This window comes from Salmo trutta, chromosome 19 (assembly GCF_901001165.1).
Source record: "Salmo trutta chromosome 19, fSalTru1.1, whole genome shotgun sequence".
NCBI classification, from domain to species: domain Eukaryota; kingdom Metazoa; phylum Chordata; class Actinopteri; order Salmoniformes; family Salmonidae; genus Salmo; species Salmo trutta.
The window spans coordinates 51,179,191-51,199,100 of record NC_042975.1 but is presented as its reverse complement, the minus strand read 5'-3'; the positions used below and the strand labels follow the sequence as shown (position 1 = coordinate 51,199,100).

General features: G+C 43.4%; 1 protein-coding gene across 1 annotated transcript in view; it reads right to left on the bottom strand.

Annotated features, from left to right (window-relative positions):
- Positions 1-220: 220 nt before the first annotated feature.
- The window catches only part of ubash3ba (ubiquitin associated and SH3 domain containing Ba), a 57,688-nt gene continuing 37,998 nt past the window's right edge, over positions 221-19,910 (bottom strand). The window contains exons 2-13 of the mRNA XM_029701679.1: positions 13,877-13,930; positions 13,086-13,272; positions 12,581-12,779; positions 8,174-8,343; positions 7,693-7,901; positions 7,334-7,478; positions 5,607-5,727; positions 5,261-5,476; positions 4,968-5,112; positions 3,462-3,568; positions 724-833; positions 221-515 (exon numbers count right to left, since the gene is read on the bottom strand). Of these exons, the coding sequence (XP_029557539.1) occupies positions 378-515; positions 724-833; positions 3,462-3,568; positions 4,968-5,112; positions 5,261-5,476; positions 5,607-5,727; positions 7,334-7,478; positions 7,693-7,901; positions 8,174-8,343; positions 12,581-12,779; positions 13,086-13,272; positions 13,877-13,930 (1,801 nt within the window). The 3' untranslated portion in view covers positions 221-377. The remainder of the gene's footprint in view (positions 516-723; positions 834-3,461; positions 3,569-4,967; positions 5,113-5,260; positions 5,477-5,606; positions 5,728-7,333; positions 7,479-7,692; positions 7,902-8,173; positions 8,344-12,580; positions 12,780-13,085; positions 13,273-13,876; positions 13,931-19,910) is intronic.

Genomic DNA, 19,910 nt, shown 5'->3' with positions numbered 1-19,910 from the left:
AAGGACATCCAGCCAACTTGACAACTGTGGGAAGCATAGGAATCAACATGGGCCAGCATCCCTGTGGAACGCTTTCGACATCTGGAAGAGTCCAAACCCCAATGAATTGAGGCTGTTCAACTCAATATTAGGAAGGCATTCCTAATGCTTTGTACCCTCAGTGTATATAGACTGATTCAATGAGTGTGTTTACACAGCATATGCGATGGAAGGCGGGGCATTTTTGGTCTGGTTTTGATAGCGGTGTGTGTGTGTACGTTTACCACGCTAGTTAGATAGCAGAGGAAATGTTTGCTTTGCGCTTGCGTTGGCTGCATCCGTCTTAGCTCAGCAGTGTCTCTCTGGGTTGCTGGGAGGTGGGTCGGGGCAGGAATTCCTCAGTCCTGCTGTAGCGTCTCCCTCCAATTGAAGCTGTGATTGGGCCCGTGCGTTAATGGAAGGATGGGCGGGTCCACCAGCTGCCACACCCCTGTCTCCCCCATCTCCTCAGCCGCACAGAAACCTAGGTAAGGAATCTATACAGGGAGAGAAGGAGAGATGGATGTGTATTGAGGGACAAACTGGTGTCATTAGAGAAGTGTGCGGGGGGGGCAGAGGCAGAGAGAGAAAGGAGGCAGAGAGAAAGGGATAAAGAGGGAGAAAACGAGAGATACATTAGAAGGGAAGAGAGCGAAAGAAAGCGAGATAGCAGAGCGAGAGATGTCCTGAAGAAAGCATGCTGACCTTCCTGACCACTTGTACAAAGTCCTTGGCGTTTTGTGGGCTGAGGCCCTGCATCTGGCGAGTACATGCCTCCAGGGAGGAAGCATGGGCCACGATCAGCACAGTGTTTCCTGTGTGAGACGAGAGGGAGACCACAGAGTTTACATACGTTTATATTTTTTGTCATTTAGCAGACGTTCTTATCCAGAGCGACTTACAAGAGCAATTAGGGTTAAGTGCCTCGCTCAAGGGCACATAAACAGGTTTTTCACCTAGTCGGCTGGCGGATTCAAACCTTTCAGTTACTGGTCCAACGCTCTTAACCGCTAGGCTACCTACCACACATAACATGACATTTACATTTAAGTCATTTAGCAGACGCTCTTATCCAGAGCGACTTACAAATTGGTGCATTCACCTTATGATATCCAGTGGAACAACCACTTTACAATAGTGCATCTAAATCTTTTAAGGGGGGGGGGGGAGGAGTGGGGGGGTTAGAAGGATTACTTTATCCTATCCTAGGTATTCCTTAAAGAGGTGGGGTTTCAGGTGTCTCCGGAAGGTGGTGATTGACTCCGCTGTCCTGGCGTCGTGAGGGAGCTTGTTCCACCATTGGCTTACTTACAGTAGAGTACATATGGACTTATACACACTAACTCACAAATACCATCACTTAAAGTACATGGACCAGTGGAGGCTTCTCAGAAGAGGAAGGGGAGGACCATCCTAATCAGTGAATTTCAGAAATAGATAAAACTATATTAAATATATTCACTTCACCAAGTACCTGATTAAAACACACTGTTTTGCAATAGTCTATAGTAGTCTCAACAGCACCCTCTAGGGTAGCACCATGGTGTAGCCGGACGACAGCTATTTTCCATCCTCCTCTGGCTAAATTTATTTCAATACAAAACTTAGGAGGCTCGTACTCCTCAACCCCTTCCATAGACCTACATGGTAATCATGACGACTTTCGGAGAACATCCTCCAACCAATCAAAGCTTTTGCAGTATGAACTGACATGTTGTTCATCCAATTAAAGAATTAGAGACTGAACCTAGTACTACGCATGTGTGATTTAGAAGCTTGGTGAGTTGGTGACATAATTGGTTAGATTGAGATTGGGATAGTGAACAGTGATGGCTAGTTAAGTGTTTTTAAGATATTATTCAATTCAAATTAGTTTCTTCAAACTACTGGACACGAAGGTAAATTATATATTGTTTTCTTGGTTTTATAACTTTATTTTTGTGTTGCATTGGTGCCGTTTATAAAAAAAGATGTGTAGCAAGTAGCTAACGCTAACAACAATGTAGTGGATTTTTTGGTTGAAGAACCCCTCATTGCCAACATCAGATGTTATGACGCTTTACTTGCTGAGCATATGGAAGTTTCTACTGTCTTCTTCTTTGATCATCTTCTTTGAGACAAAATCAATTCAGAATGATTTGATAGCTTCCATCTCATAATCCGTTAAAAGTGAGATTAAAAGAAAGGTTGACGCAGAGCATTTTGGCACATGGCAAATCAGCTGTCACTGTTAGCTGTGAATACAAATAGCCAATAAAATTCCATTACAGAAGCGCCATCATAGGTTTGTGCAACAAGTTTCTCCATGAAGTTAAACTCTGACTTTGTTAATTCTGAGATGTCCAACCGACTGCGCATCTTGCTCATTTGACACAAAGTATCCCAAGAAACGTTCCTGAATAAAGCCCTGATCATCCACATACCTGACTATAACTAACAACTGCGAGCGACAGCTGATGTCTGTGGTTTCATCCATTTGCCATGTGACAAAATGCGCTGTCAACCTCTTTTAATATTACTTAATTGATGGAAGCTATCAAATCATTCTGAATTGATTTCGGCATCAAAGAAGACAGTAGAAACTTCCATATGCTCAGCAAGTAAAGCATCGTAACTTGTTGCCCAAACCTAGGATGGCGCTTATGTAATGGAATGTATTGGCTATTTGTATTCACAGCCAAGTCCCCTCATGTTCCCTGATTAAGAGGGGATGGCCACTCCACTACCATTGTCAACTCTCTCCTGACATGAACTGAAGCCATGTCTCATGTGCCCTCTCATCCACTGGTGCATTGAATGTTTCCTGTCCAAGCATTGTGAGTAGGCCTGTCAATTTTCTCTCATTACTGTATGTAGTCAATCACATTCGCAAACACAATCACATTATTACACATCAATGTGATTTTAATCCTTGCTTGGACTAACTCATTCTTAGCTCTTTTGTCCTGCACTGAAGCCTTTGAACACAACTCATACCCACATTCAATCACTGCTGTGATCCCTTCCCAACACTGTAAGTAGCCCTCTCATTCCCATTCCCCATAATATTTCATTATAAATGTCTTTATTAAATGTATTAGGTTAAAATCATTTGTCTTTGGCGATTTTTGAAACACAGTCTTCTTCGTGTGGTCTGTGCCTATACCGTGGTTCTCTTATACTCCTCCATTTTTGAAGTTACCAGCCTCCATTGATGTGGATACGCATACGCTAACTCAGAGTTTAGGAGTCAATCAGCACTTTCGAGGGGATTATCCCGAGCAATTACTTGCACAGATTTGCTAATCTTGACCACATCATGACTAGCTATTTAGGATGCAGGATGATTTGTAGATCAGGGATTCTGCACAGAGCCTTGCTCAGGCCCATCCTCTGGGACACTCTGAATATGTAGCATAGTGTTACTTCACAGTGACTGTCTAGTCTGCTTTGGTCCATCTTACCCAGGTTTTTGCACTCTGTCAGAATCTCCCTGGTGACCTGGAGGCTCCGGCTGATGTAGGTGTCATAGGACTCTGACACGCCAAGCTTGCTGATGGGAATATGAGGTCTGGAGGAGAAGGAGAGAAGAATCCGTTAGTTACACTGAGCCATGTCCTCTGTAGCTCAGTTAGTAGAGCATGACGCTTGCAACGCCAGGATAATGGGTTCGATTCCCGGGACCACTGTACGTAAAATGTATGCAAGCATGACTAAGTCACTTTGGATAAAAGCATATGCTAAATGAAATATTCAGAAAATCCTTATAATGGCACTGTATAACATTTTTATTGCTGGCTATTTTCTGTTTACAATGTATTTTCACCTGACTGCAACACTTACCAAAGAGCTGCAGTTAGTTTCAGAATGGGTAGCAAGGAATTAGTTAGTCCTAAATATTTCCAAAACTAAAGGCATTGTATTTGGGACAAATCATTCACTAAACCCTAAATCTCAACAACGTCTCGTAATGAATAATGTGGAAATTGAGCAAGTTGAGGTGACTAAACTGCTTGGTGTAACCCTGGATTGTAAAATGGTCAAAACATATTGATACAACAGAAGCTATGATAGGGAGATGTCTGTCCATAATAAAGCACTGCTCTGCCTTCTTAACAACACTATGAACAAGACAGGTCCTGCAGGCCCTGGTTTTGTTGCACCTGGACCACTGTTCTGTAGTGTGGTCAGGTGCCACAAAGGGGGACTTGGGAAAATTGCAGTTGGCTCAGAACAGGGCAGCACGGCTGGCCCTTAAAAGTACACGGAGAGCTAACATTAATGACGTGCATGTCAATCTCTCATGGCTCAAAGCGGAAGAGAGACTGACTTCATCACTACTTGTTTTTGTAAGAGGTTGACAAGCTGAATGTACTGAGCTGTCTGTTTAAAATTCTAGCATACAGCTCGAACACCCACGCATACCACACAAGATACTACATAGAGCCATGACTACATGGAACTCTATTCCACATCAGGTAACTGATGCAAGCAGTAGAATCAGATTTAAAAAGCTGGTACAAATACACCTTATGGAACAAAGGTAGACACACACACGCACACATTGTAATATTGTTGTATGGTGGAATTACATTTTTTGGGGGGTTGTGGATATGTGGTGGTGAAGGGATGTTATATGATGTACTGTTTTACGTGGCCTTTAGATTGCAGGCCTGCGTATGAGTAAAGCAAAAAAACTGGCTAGGAACTGCTCTGATTCAGCCGTTATGGGGAGCCTAGCTGTGTGGAGGAGAAGACACTTTTTGTTTCCTTAAGTGTCCTTGCATCAACAACCTTTGAAATGTTTGAATCCTTTATGATGTCATGTTATTTGTGGATTAAAATAAAGTATTTCAAGTGTGTGTGTGTGTGTGTGTGTGTGTGTGTGTGTGTGTGTGTGTGTGTGTGTGTGTGTGTGTGTGTGTGCATGTATGTAGTGAGGTACTGTATTCAGACTAAGTGTACTGCACCTGTAGGTTGTGTCCACACTCAGGCTAGCAGCAGCCATGTCAGTGGGAGGGATCCAGGCAGGGAGAGAGGTGCCAGACACCCACTTGGTCCACTCAAACAGACCGGGCTCTATACGGATCTTAGTCTTCCCCTCCTGCTGCAGGCCTGTGGAATAGAATAGAATAAAGTAGGATGGAATAGAATAAAACAGAATGGAATACAATAGAATAGTTTATTGTAATCCGAGGAGGAAATTCTTTGTTCATCAGACTGATGATTGTGGTGGATGGTAATGATATTGATCAGGACATACCTCTGAGGATGTTGTGGGCAGTCTGGACACAGCGCAGCGAGGGAGAACAGTACACAAAATCTATCACCGCGTGGCTCTCCAACAGGGCTTCACCCACAAGGCGGGCCTGAGTGGAGCCGAAAACTGTGATTGGACAGTCTTTGTCGTAGTCTCGGAAGCCTCCACTTCTCGTTGGCAAACTAGACGGCATGTTGAGGTTGGAGCGAACATATCGGCCTAGAGAGTTATGAACGTAAAGGAGGAGGCAGACTGATTATCATAATACAGTATGTACATTAGTACTACAGTAAAGCATATCTACTATTCAATCCAATACATTTCCCCCTATATCCTATCTCCTACTGACCTTTAGCATCAAAGCACTGAGTGATCCAGTGTTTCCCAAACACTACATCCATCCTCTCACCATGGCGACACACAAACAGACTCCTCTTGGGAAGACATGACTGAGTGGTGGGACTCAGCATCTGGAGAACACAGTTTCATTACACAGTTAACACACCGTTCATACAGCATTGATACACTGTTGATGCCCATTATTAAGTACTATTATTACTCAATCATGTCTGTACATAAACATTTGAATTCTTATTCAGTGTAGAATAAGAAAGGTTGTACAGCCTTTAGTAATCTAAAAAATGTACTGTGAATTTTATATATATATATACACACACTGCTCAAAAAAATTAAGGGAACACTTAAACAACACATCCTAGATCTGAATGAAAGAAATAATCTTAGTAAATACTTTTTTTCTTTACATAGTTGAATGTGCTGACAACTAAATCACACAAAAATAATCAATGTAAATCCAATTTATCAACCCATGGAGTGCTCAATTGGATTCAGATGTGCTCAATTGGATTCAGGTCTGGGGAACGGGCGGGCCAGTCCATAGCATCAATGCCTTCCTCTTGCAGGAACTGCTGACACACTGCAGCCACATGAGGTCTAGCATTGTCTTGCATTAGGAGGAACCCAGGGCCAACCGCACCAGCATATGGTCTCACAAGGGGTCTGAGGATCTCATCTCGGTACCTAATGGGAGTCAGGCTACCTCTGGCGAGCACATGGAGGGCTGTGCGGCCCCCCAAAGAAATGCCACCCCACACCATGACTGACCCACCGCCAAACCGGTCATGCTGGAGGATGTTGCAGGCAGCAGAACGTTCTCCTCGGCATCTCCAGACTCTGTCACGTCTGTCACGTGCTCAGTGTGAACCTGCTTTCATCTGTGAAGAGCACAGGGCGCCTGTAGCGAATTTGCCAATCTTGGTGTTCTCTGGCAAATGCCAAACGTCCTGCACGGTGTTGGGCTGTAAGCACAACCCCCACCTGTGGACGTCGGGCCCTCATACCACCCTCATGGAGTCTGTTTCTGACCGTTTGAGCAGACACATGCACATTTGTGGCCTGCTGGAGGTCATTTTGCAGGGCTCTGGCAGTGCTCCTCCTGCTCCTCCTTGCACAAAGGCGGAGGTAGCGGTCCTGCTGCTGGGTTGTTGCCCTCCTACGGCCTCCTCCACGTCTCCTGAAGTACTGGCCTGTCTCCTGGTAGCGCCTCCATGTTCTGGACACTACGCTGACAGACACAGCAAACCTTCTTGCCACAGCTCGCATTGATGTCCCATCCTGGATGAGCTGCACTACCTGAGCCACTTGTGTGGGTTGTAGACTCCGTCTCATGCTACCACTAGAGTGAAAGCACCGCCAGCATTCAAAAGTGACCAAAACATCAGCAGGGAAGCATAGGAACTGAGAAGTGGTCTGTGGTCCCCACCTGCTGAACCACTCCTTTATTGGGGGTGTCTTGTTTATTGTCTATAATTTCCACCTGTTGTCTACTCCATTTGCACAACAGCATGTGAAATTTATTGTCAATCAGTGTTGCTTCCTAAGTGGACAGTTGGATTTCACAGAAGTGTGATTGACTTGGAGTTACATTGTGTTGTTTAAGTGTTCCCTTTATTTTTTTGAGCAGTGTATATAAAACAATTCACAGTACATTTTTGCTATATATATAGCAAAAATTTGTTACAATTTGTGACAAATCATTCAGTGTAACACAACTACCTGGACAGGTGGACAGAGGACAGTGAGGCTGGATGGATCTCCAGGGTCGTCAAGAAAACGTCCGTCCAGCTGTCCATCAAATAACAGGCCGCCCACTGCACCCCCAGCGTTGGACGGGGAGGCTGGGTTGCTGAAAGAGTGAGATCTGGGGAACAGATATACAGAATCAGGAGATTAACTTGAACCTAAACCATATCAAAAGTAACAACGCTCTTTTAAATCGCTAAGTTTTGGAGTAGCAAAACAGCAAGTAGAAAGGAAAGGGGACAACTCTACTGCATTAAAAACTCACTTTTATTTACAGAATCACATCCATAGCAAATCTCTACCCATTGAGTATGAAGCCTTCCTCTACTTACCCATGGAAGACCCAGGTGTCACACTCATCTGCCCGCCTGACATAGTTCTCAGGCAGCAGTCCAGGTAGCCCAGTGCCCAGAGAGGTGCCATAGACCCAGCCCTCGCTGGCACTACTCTGCTCCACGGGGGTCATGAAAATAAAGTCGCCAGGCGCGAGCTCTAGCTCGTCCTCGTTCTGGGGCACATATGGGTACATCACACGCAGTGTCTGGGATGAGGGGGGGGGGGGGGGGGTTAGAGGGCAGGTATCAAACAGGTCACCAATCAGAGAGCAGGGGTCAAATCTAATTGTATTTAAAAATTGCAATACACTTTACAGTAAAACAATACAACAATACAGTAAAATAATACAACTAGACTAAAATAAAAGAGATATAAAATAGGAAAACAAGAGATCAGTAATAAAGACAAAAAAGAGAGATGAATAACACATAGGCCACAACCAGGTCAGAGTAAGGCAGATTGGTGGGGCTGGTGTACCTCGTGGTTGGCGAATCGGATGTCCCGGGAGAAGAGCACGGCCAGCCAATCGCAGCCCAGCGACACGTCCACTCCCTTGGCCAGCTTCTCCAAGGCAGCCAGGTGATTGGCCTGGAAGTGGTAGGCTAGGGTCACATGGAGCTGCTTCTTATGGGGCTCCACGTGCACATCTGAGTTACGGAGGGAGAGAAACAGGAGCATTATAGACACCATTTATAGATTTACAGCTATATGGTAATTTTTTTTGGAAAGTTCGATAATTGGAAAGAGACAAACATTAGAGACATCTGAGCACAGAGGAGGAGCTTAAAGACACTGTGTTGCTGCAATGCTCTCATTTGTCATTTTTCGTTTTCATTCATTATAAGACACACCACAGAGACAGAGGCGTGTGAGCATAGACATGTGAGCACAGAGGAAGACACACACTACGTTACAGACACTATTATTGCTGGTATTGTCCATTTCTTTCTCATTCATTGCACCACAACACTGTACAGAGACACACAGAAGTATTCCATGCATTATTACTGCTATAATGCGGTTATTGCCCATTTACCTCCCATTCATTGTAATACAGAACAATACATGTTTACGATGGACTGAATGAATGTATTCGCCACTTCAGTCTCTGGTAGGAGCGCAGAGTGGAGAATACATTCATTCAGTCTATCGTACACACTGAGGCAGAGGAACACAGTTCCCACCCGTCTGTATGACTGCAGTGGCTACAAAAGAGGGAGGAATGTCTGAAGCATGAGACATTATGCCTTTCATTCTTAATATGTTGATTGCTATTTTAACAACTGGTGGATCTAATCCTGAATGCCGATTGGTTAAAACCGCACTCCAGCCGGTGTCTATTGCACAAGTTACCAACGTCTATGACGTTAAAATGGCTATTTACTCTGTTCCATCTGACAGCGCAATCCACTGTCTCATCAGCCCAGCCAGGTAATTTATAAACTTGATCTCCACTATAAAAATCATCTAGACATCTCCCATTTCTTTTAGACTAACATTTTGTTTTCAACAGCGGAGATTTGAATAAACCTTGCTGTCTGTCCGACATTTGCAACATTGTTTCAATATTCAAATTCGATCCCCAGCTGTCCAATAATAATGAACGTGTCGGGAGTCGGGACAAGACAGTCAGCCAAAATCATGAATCAGCATAATTTTTATGGATATACAGTACCAGTCAAAGGTTTGGGCACACCTACTAATTCAAGGGTTTTTCTTTATTTTGATTATTTTCTATATTGTAGAATAATAGTGAAGACATCAGAACTATGAAATAACACATATGTAATCATGTAGTAACCTAAAAAGTGTCCAACACATCAAAATATACTTTATATTTGACATTCTTCAAAGTAGCCACCCTTTGCCTTGATGACAGCTTTTACACTCTTGGCATTCTCTCAACCAGCTCCGTGAGGTAGTCACCAGGAATGCAATTAAATTAACAGGTGTGCCTTGTTAAAAGTTAATTTGTGGAATTTATTTCCTTCTTAACGCGTTTGAGCCAATCAGTTGTGTTGTGACAAGGTAGGGGTGGTATACAGAAGATAGCCCTATTTGGTAAAAGACCAAGTCCATATTATGGCAAGAACAGCTCAAATAAGCAAAGAGAAACAACAGCCCATCAATACTTAAAGACATGAAGGTCAGTCAATGCGGAACATTTCAAGAACTTTAAGTGCAGTCGCAAAAACCATCAAGCCATATGAGGCTCTCATGGCTCTCATGAGGACCGCCACAGGAAAGGAAGACCCAGAGTAACCTCTGCTGCAGAGGATAAGTTCATTAGAGTTACCAGCCTCAGAAATTGGCAATTAACTGCACCTCAGATTGTGAAGCATTTATTTGGGCTGCAGAGTTCAAGTAACAGACACATCTCAACAACAACTGTTCAGAGGAGATTGAATGAATCAGGCCTTCATGGTCGATGTGCTGCAAAGAAACCACTACTAAAGGACACCAATAAGAAGAAGAGACTTGATTGGGCCAAGAAACATGATCAATGGATATTAGACTGGTGGATATTCAAAGGACTCATCTGAGTCACTGGCTTACTGGTGCTCTTCCATGCCATCCCTAGGAGGGGTGCGTCACTTGAGTGGGTTGAATCACTGACGTGATCTTCCTGTTCGGGTTGGCGCCCCCCCTTGGGTTGTGCCGTGGAGGAGATCTTCATGGGCTATACTCGGACTTGTCTCAGGATGGTAAGTTGGTAGTTGGAGATACCTCTAGTGGTGGGGGGGCTGTACCTTGGCAAAGTGGGTGGGGTTATATCCTGCTTGTTTGGCCCTGTCTGGGGGTATCGTCGGACGGGGCCACAGTGTCTCGCGACCCCTCCTGTCTCAGCCTCCAGTATTTATGCTGCAATAGTTTGTGTGCCGGGGGGCTAGAGTCAGTCTGTTATATCTGGAGAATTTCTCGTGTCTTATCCGGTGTCATGTGTGAATTTAAGTATGCTCTCTCTAATTCTCTCTCTTTTATTATCTCTCTCGGAGGACCTGAGCCCTAGAACCATGCCTCAGGACTACCTGGCCTGATGACTCCTTGCTGTCCACAGTCCACCTGGTCGTGCTGCTGCTCCAGTTTCAACTGTTCTGCCTGTGGCTATGGAACCCTGACCTGTTCACCGGACGTGCTACCTGTCCCAGATCTGCTGTTTTCAACTCTCTAGAGACAGCAGGAGTGGTAGAGATACTCTCAATGATCGGCTATGAAAAGCCAACTGACACTTACTCCTGAGGTGCTGACCTGTTTCACCCTCTACAACCATAGTGATTATTATTATTATTATTTGACCCTGCTGGTTGTCTATGAACATTTGAACATCTTGGCCATGTTCTGTTATAATCTCCACCCGGCACAGCCAGAAGAGGACTGGCCACCCCTCATAACCTGGTTCCGCTCTAGGTTTCTTCCTAGGTTCTGGCCTTTCTTGGGAGTTTTTCCTTGCCACCGTGCTTCTACACCTGCATTGCTTGCTGTTTGGGGTTTTAGGCTGGGTTTCTGTACAGCACTTTGTGACATCAGCTGATGTAAGAAGGGCTTTATAAATACAAATTTGAGATTTTTAGTTCCAACCGTCGTGTCTTTGTGAGACAGAGTAGGTGAACGGATGACCTCCGCATGTGTGGTTCCCACCGTGAAGCATGGAGGAGGATGTGTGATGTTGCTTTGCTGGTGACACTGTCTGTGATTTATTTAGAATTCAAGGCACACTTAACCAGCATGGCTACCACAGCATTCTGCACCGATACGCCATCCCATCGGGTTTGCGCTTAGTGGGACTATCATTTGTTTTTCAACAGGACAATGACCCAAAACACACACCCAGGCTGTGCAAGGGCTATTTGACCAAGAAGGAGAGTGATGGAGTGCTGCATCAGATGACCTGGCCTCCACAATCACCTGACCTAAACCCAATTGCGATGGTTTGGGATGAGTTAGACCGCAGAGTGAAGGAAAAGCAGCCAACAAGTGCTCAGCACATGTGGGAACTCCTTCAAGACTGTTGGAAAAGCATTCCAGATGAAACTGGCTAATGCCAAGTGTGTGCAAAGCTGTCATCAAGTCAAAGGGTGGCTACTTTGAAGAATCCAAAATATTTTGATTTGTTTAACACTTTTTGGATTACCACATGATTCCATGTGTTATTTCATAGTTTTGATGTCTTCACTATTATTCTCAATGTAAAAAATAGTAAAACTAAAGAAAAACCCTTGAATGAGTAGGTGTGTCCAAACTTTTGACTGGTACTGTATACAAAAGAACTATCTATAGAAAACAGGTCAAACGAAATGAAGTGCAGCTAATTTGCAGTCTTTCCAGCGAAGTGATTGTGTTAGCTGTGTTGTTGGCTAGCTCTCGAACAACAGTGTCCTGAGCACATTGTCTATGGCAGGTGAAATCTCGCATCATTAGCTCATTGTTATGGATGTATTCAAATAAATATCACTAGAAAATAGCTTAAAGAAATGCAAATGCAGATACTTTGTTGTTATTCTGGCGTCTGCACTGTTTGACGTGACTGTAACTTAGCTGTAGTCGGCTAGCTAGCAAGCAAAGGATAAGAATGTTGCCAGCATGGTAATGGAACATTTAGAACGATCGACTGGGTCGCGTCCATAGATACAGAACAAAAAGACTTAACGACTGGGTCGCGTCTCTGGCAACCGAAACGATAGAACTATCGACCAGCCGGCTTGGGTAGCAACCCTAGATTTGTGTCGGAACTATAGCTTGTGGAAGGATGAAACACTGAATAAATTAATCAAAATTCCGTTTTCATTATTTGACTATGTTGGTAACCCGTTGTATATCCTCCAAACACCTACTTCTCGGACATTATCACTTAAATGTATTGTCCAATACATAAGTCCAATATACCTGCTTTAGTAGCCGCCTCTGTAGCGAAGTCAGCGGCAAAGTCCTTGAGCACTTCTGCCACCTGCTCCTCCACAAAGAGGCCTATGAAGTTGGAGGAGGTGTAGAGCTCAAGGGGGAGAGGGTTAGGGAAACGACCCCTCCATGACCCCACTGTAGCCTGTAGGGCCTCACTCAGTGCCTCCACCTTACCGTCCGCACACTGGAGAGAGAGGGTGACTGAGTTAGTTACATGTACAGTATAGTACAGACACAGAGACGCAACTCTGTACACAGTGATGCATAACACAGAGATTGCACAGATACAGAGCGACGACAGCTGAGTCAAACCCAGTGAGCAGCATATACATGCACCATGGCACATTACACAGCAAAACAATGCCAAGAATCCAGGTCAAAGAAACCCAGCCGAGACGTGCAGTCACTGCCAGTACTGACGAGAAACAGTCTCACGGTTTGTCCAGAAACAGACAAACAAGGGTCCCCCATTGGTCAGGGCAGTACTCACCATGAAGAACTGGCAGAGGGTGATGTGAGGGAAGATGTTGTGGGCCTTGTTCTTGCCGCAGGTGACCCGTGACTGCTGCCAGAAAGTGCTGAGCTGGTGGAGCAGGGGGCCGCTGGGGCGCAGGTATAACACATACTCCCTGGGGAGAGGGTCGTCCAGAAATGGGTCGTCCACATGAGAGAACAACCTTGGGCGAGGATAAGGGGAGGTGAGAAGGTGAGGAGGGATGGAGGGAGGGTCAGTACACAGGGGTGAATTCAAAGTGTCTCAGAGTAGGAGCACTGATTTAAGATCAGTCTTGCCTTTCAGATCATAACGAATATGACTATATGGTGACCCGATCCTAGATCAGCATTCCTACACAAAGATGCTTTTGAAATATGAGCCTAGGGAACTGGATGTGGGCTACACCCTCAACCAACAACACGAGTCATGTCTTTATAATGAAGTGTCTGTCAAAATAGTATTTGACTTGACACTACAGTATTTTTCATAACTCTACAGTATATTCATTCATAAAACAACAACAAAACATTTTTCCATTTTATAAAGCAGTACTGTGCAATAAAAAGAGTGTGGGGTGAGTGAGTGAGTGGTGCATGTTTGTTCCATCCCCAGCAGCTGGCAACAGGGTTGCAGTAACAGAGTTATAGCGATGTCCTCATATAGTCTATGGACGGACGTCCTTGATGTGATCCGCTTTAATGATTACCACCTCTAACCAGGCCTTCACTATTAAGTCAGGAAGAAGTAAGTAAGGGTGTGTGTGTGTGTGTGTGTTCAATACCCACCAATCACAGGCCGCCTGCACATTTCTGCCTCCCGTAGACACCAGAGCTTTTAGCCTGCAGAAAGAGAAAGACAAGAGACAAAAGAGATGATCAGCAGAGTCTCAAAATCAATAGTGTCTTTTCCGGAGGATGCTTTATTAGGACTTAGTTTATTGGAACTTGTTCAAGAGTTTGTATTATTTCCATGTATCCCTGTACCCAGTACTGTACCACACCGAAAAATGTATCCAAGTGTGCAGGCCTTGCAGTAGGTATGGCTATAGTTTGCATTTTATATGGCTCTAAATGTCCTGATACAGTACAACCACTGTCGGCAAAGTCAACTTCTGTTTATTTGCTTTGGAGCGATATTAAATGAAGATGTGAAAACAGGGCTTATTAAGGGTTAAATAAATGACTGCTAATGCATGCTAAACAGAAGCTAGAGTGTTCATTCTTATCACACGCTCGGGAGGGAGGAGGTATCACACACTAGTTCCTCTTACACTTTATTAGTCATTATGAAAACAGTGGCCACTGACCATCTTTAGATCAGCAAAGCATAGCCACTGTCCTCATGTCACACAGCTGGAGCGGATGATAAACAGTCGACTGTAAATCAATAGCTCCTTACACAACTCTTAACAGGCTTCAATAACACATGTAGGTTTCCGTGGCAAGATTGAGCGGGTAAGATAGATGTTGTCAAACGCTATAGCTATGTTTATTTGTGTCTTTATGCACGATGTGTATCCATGCGTGTCCGTGTCTGAGAGAAGAGTCATTGTGTGCAGTGATAAAAAGGCAGCAGCTGCAGATATAGTTTTCTTGTTGAAATTAATTATTGAATATGTGAAGAAAATGCAAATGAGTTACTGCTGGGAAATTAGAAAAACATAAGCTAAAACTAAAGTGGGGAGAAAGTCACTGAGGTCAATTAGAAACATTATTACCTACATTTGATGCTATCTATGAAGCTACGGTATAAAGAGCTAGCTAACTGTGCCATTTCCCAAAGCCAGTCAGCTAACATCTATGGGATTTTTTTTTTACTCTGAGTGAGAAAGAGCTAATGACATTTCAGTTAATGAGAGCTTCTCAGATTATAATTAGTGTCTTTTTATAAAACCTCTAAAATCACATGTTCACACTCACACAGTAACTCTGTAGGGACTAGAATACCTGTTATGATGATCAGAGGCAGTGCCAGGCAGTGCCAGCTGCCACATAACTCAAAGGACTACATATTAACCCAGAATACAAACTGACAACTGGACTACAACTCAGAGAGGAGAACTTCATAACCCAGAATCCCCACTGACTACGGCACTGGGGATGGTAATTAAATGTGAGCCACATGGACAGAGTTAAGTGGATGGACTCTTATTGACACACACTCCCTCTCTGTGTGACACTGTTCTATGTCACAGCATTTCACACCCACCTCAGTCAGCCTGTCCTCAATGTGTTGTTTGTACCTGTGAAGGATCAATATTCACACACAGACACATGCACGCACGAATAAACACTTCAAGTGAATGACACAGATGAGAACTTTTACACACGTTCGGATGCAACATACAACACCACGCTGTCTCTCTGACTCGAGGTGAGAATAGCAAAAGCCCTAGTTTGTTTCAGATGACAATAGAACACCATTTGTTTGATGTTATTACAAAGAGGGCCATTGACTGATTCCATTTCCTGGTTCTTCTCAAGGTTACTTCACTTCCTGCATCTCTTTCACAGGCTACTTACTAGTCACTTTAATAATGTTTACACATTTTGCATTACTCATCTCATATGTATATACTGTATTCTATCCTATTCTACGGTATCTTAGTCTATGCCGCTCTGACATTATACATATTTGGACGAACATATTCTTAATTCCATTCCTTTACTTTAGATTGTGTCTATTGTTAGATATTACTGCCCTGTTGGAACTAGAAACACAAGCATTTCGCTACACCCGCAATAACATCTGCTAAACACGTGTATGTGACAAATAAAATGTTATTTGATGAACTGTGTGCATTTAATTTCCGTTCGCAGTAAAGACTCGATCAAAAGTACTCGTGACTCTGCTCTATCACCGTCAGTGAATGAGGAACAAACATTGTAAGAAGCACCACACAGAGTAAATGTACTGTCTATTTTTCCATGATCTCACCATCTGTCTGTGAATGAGTTAAGTTTGAAGTTGTATTTGTCACATGCAAAATAATAGTGAAATGCTTAACTTGCAAGCCCTTCAAACAGTGCAGCATCCTATATCAAAATAGTATTAAAAAATAATAATTCACACAACAATGACAGGTTGATGTAAGCTATATACAGGGTCAGTGCCAGTACCACATTTACAATGTGCATACTGGAGTAGTTGAGGTAGGTACGATGCCTTCATAAAGTATTCATACCCCTTGACTTATTCCACATTTAGTTGTGTTTTTAGAAATGTTTGCAAATGCATTGAAAGTGAAATACAGAAATCTCATCTACATAATTATTCAGACCCCTGAGTTAATACTTTGTAGAAGCACCTTTGGCAGCGATTACAGCTGTGAATCTTTTTGCGTACATCTAAGAAAGTTCCACACCTGACTGTACAACATTTGACCATTATGCTTTTCAAAAATTCTTCAAGCTCTGTCAAATTAGTTGTTTATCATTGTTAGACAACCATTTGCAGGTCGTCGTAGATTCAAGTCAAAACTGTAACTCGGACACTCAGGGACATTCACTGTCTTCTTGGTAAGCAACTCCAGTGTAGATTGGCCTTGTGTTTTAGGTTATTTTCCTGCTGAAAGGTGAATTAATCTCCCAGTGTCTGATGGAAAGCAGACTAAACAAGGTTTTCCTCTAGGATTTTGCATGTGCTTAGCTCCTTTCTGTAAAAAATGTTATCCTGAAAAACTCCCTTGTGCTTAACGATTACAAGCATTACACAACAAAATGTGGGAAAAGGGTGTGAATACTTTTTGAAGGCAATGTATGTACAAATAGACAGGTATTAGGAGAAAGTGACTAGTAGCAGGATAAATAATAATTCTAATAACAATATAGCAGCAACATAAGTGGTGGGTGGGTGTGTGCATGGTGGCAAGTGTTTGTGTGCATGTGACTTTGTTTGTGTGCGTGTAGTGTGTGTGCAAAAGTGTCAATGTGCATGAGTAGAGACTGAGTTTGCATTTAGTCAGTCAGAGGCATATGGTCCTTGGTGGGGGTAGGCAGCTATTGTCTATCTGTTTAAAAGTCTAATTGCTTGGGGGGTAGAAGCTGTCTCGGAGCCTGTTGTTCCGAGACCTAATACTCCACTGCCGCCAGCCAGACGGAAGCAGAGAGAACAGTCTATGGAAGGGGTGGCTGGAATGTTTGGCCATTTTTCGGCCCTTCCACAGACACCGCTTGGTGTGTACAGTATGTCCTGAGGATAATTCAGTGTGTAGACTAGACACTTCATAAAGAGCTGGAAGCAAATAAGTGTCAAAGACAACATTTACTATTACATTTTGTTAGCAGTATAGAAACTATCCAAGACACAAGCAACCAACCAACCACCGTGATTATGACTATACTCACTGTGTGTGTGTCTCGGCTCACCATCATCTGTGTGTGAATGATTCATAATGGAAACAGAGCCTGCATCCCAAATGGACCCCTTTTCCACGTATAGTGCACTAGTGTTGACCAGGGTCATAAAGCAGTGCCCCATATAGGGAATCAGGTGCCATTTGGGACACATCCAAAGACTCCATCACCACCACTATGTGACCAGACCTCTTGGAGTGAGAAGCTAACAGTGAATGTAGTGCCACTCTGGTGTTCACAGTCGGTGAGCTATTTTTACACTAGCTATCCCCACAGAGAGAAAGCCTGGCCCACAGAGCAGTGTGCCTGCCTGCCCTGGCTGCTGCTGCCGCAATGCATGCTAGCACAACAAAGTCCTGATTACATCACCAGATGGCTCATACTGTCATGTAGGGAAAACACAGAGACATACGGTCATTTCCATGTAAAATTACCCATGAGCACCAACACATGAAGTTCAAAGGAGCATGTAAAATTGAGTGTGAAATATTTTGCAAATGTAATTCATATATACACTACCAGTCAAAAGTTTAAGAACACCTACTCATTCAAGGGTCTTTCTTTATTTTTACTATTTTCTACATTGTATAATAATAGTGAAGACTTCAAAACTATGAAATAACACATATGGAATCATGTAGCAACCCAACAAAAATGTTCAACAAATCAAAATATATTTTAGATGTTAGATTCTTCAAATGTGACCCATTTCAGGAAACTAGGCATATGTCGCTAGTCATGACTTCACAGGAGAGCCATTACATTTTTTTTTTTATTATCAAAATGCGTTTTTGGGCAGAAATGCCTTCTGGGATATGTGAACTTTCAAGTGCCTTAATAACAAACTTGTGTGCCATCTGTAAATATGAATACAATTGTAAAATGACGAGCCTTGTTGGTTAAGCCACAGAAAGAGGCAGCAACCTTCCCACTAGCCATGATTGGCTGAGATAATGAGTGGGCTGGACATGCTGTGAGAGGAGTTCGGATTGGTCTGCCATATAGACAGCTTCTGTCTATTTGAGCTGGTCAGTCTGTTGGTAATCATGTCAAACGCGACATAAAAAAATATATACACTGCATCGCAGTGCTAGAGGTGTCACTACAGACCCTGGTTCGATCGGGAGTCCCATACGGCGGTGCACAATTGGCCAAGCGTCGTCCGGGTTAGGGGAGGATTTGGCCGGGGTAGGCAGTCATTGTAAAGAAGAATTTGTTCTTAACCGACTTGCCTAGTTAAATAAAACGGAGGTACATTTTACCAAAACTAGTTACCAAACTTTGCATCTTCAGTAAAAAATGTTCAGTGTACATTGTTAAAAGCAGTCCGTGCATTGAGTTGTATGGTTTGTTAAATTTTGAAATTAATGGTTTTAATTTGGCATATATTTTAAGTGAAAAATGTGAGTTTCAGCACAATTCCATTACCATGGAATTGCTCATATGTTGTGAGAGAGACATGTGGAAGCATAGGCCTACACACAAGTGCTTGCGAACACACATACACAGTATATTCCACCTTTATTCAAGGGAGAAACTACGCTGAACAAAAAAAATTAAACGCAACATGTAAAGTGTTGCTCCCATGTTTCATTAGCTGAAATGAAAGATCCCATGAATTTTCCACTCACAAAAAGCTTATTTCTCTCAAATTGTATGTACAAATTTGTTTACATACCTGTTAGTGAGCATTTCTCCTTTGCCAAGATAATCCATCAACCTGACACGTGTGGCATATTAAGAAGCTGATTAAACAGCATTATCATTACATATGTGCACCTAGAGACAAAAGGCCACTTTAAAATGTGCAGTTTTGTCACAACACACAATGCCACAGATGTCTCAAGTTGAAGGAGCAAGCAACTGGCATGCTGACTGCAGGAATGTCCACCAGAGCTGTTGCCAGAGAATTTAATGTTAATTTCTCTACCATGAGCCGCCTCTGTCATTTTAGAGAATTTAGAAGTACGTCCAACTGGCCTCACAATCGCAGACCATGTGTATGGCGTCGTGTGGGCGAGCAGTTTGCTGATGTCAGCGTTGTGAACAGAGTACCCCATGGTGGCGGTGGGGTCATGGTATGGGCAGGCATAAGCTACGGACGCTGAACACAATTGCATTGTATTGATGGCCATTTTAAAAATGGACAGAGATACCGTGAAGAGATCCTGAGGCCCATTTTCGTGCCATTCATCCGCCACCATCATCCCCTGTTTCAGCCTGATAATGCATGGCCCCATTTCGCAAGGATCTGTACACAATTCCTGGAAGCTGAAAATGTCCCAGTTCTTCCATGGCCTGCATACTCACCAGACATGTCACCCATTGAGCACGCCTGGGATGCTCTGGATCAACGTGTACATCAGCATGTTCCAGTTACTGCCAATATCCAGCAACTTCGCACAGCCATTGAAGAGGAGTGGGAAAACAATCAACAGCTTGATCAATTCTATGCGAGAGACGT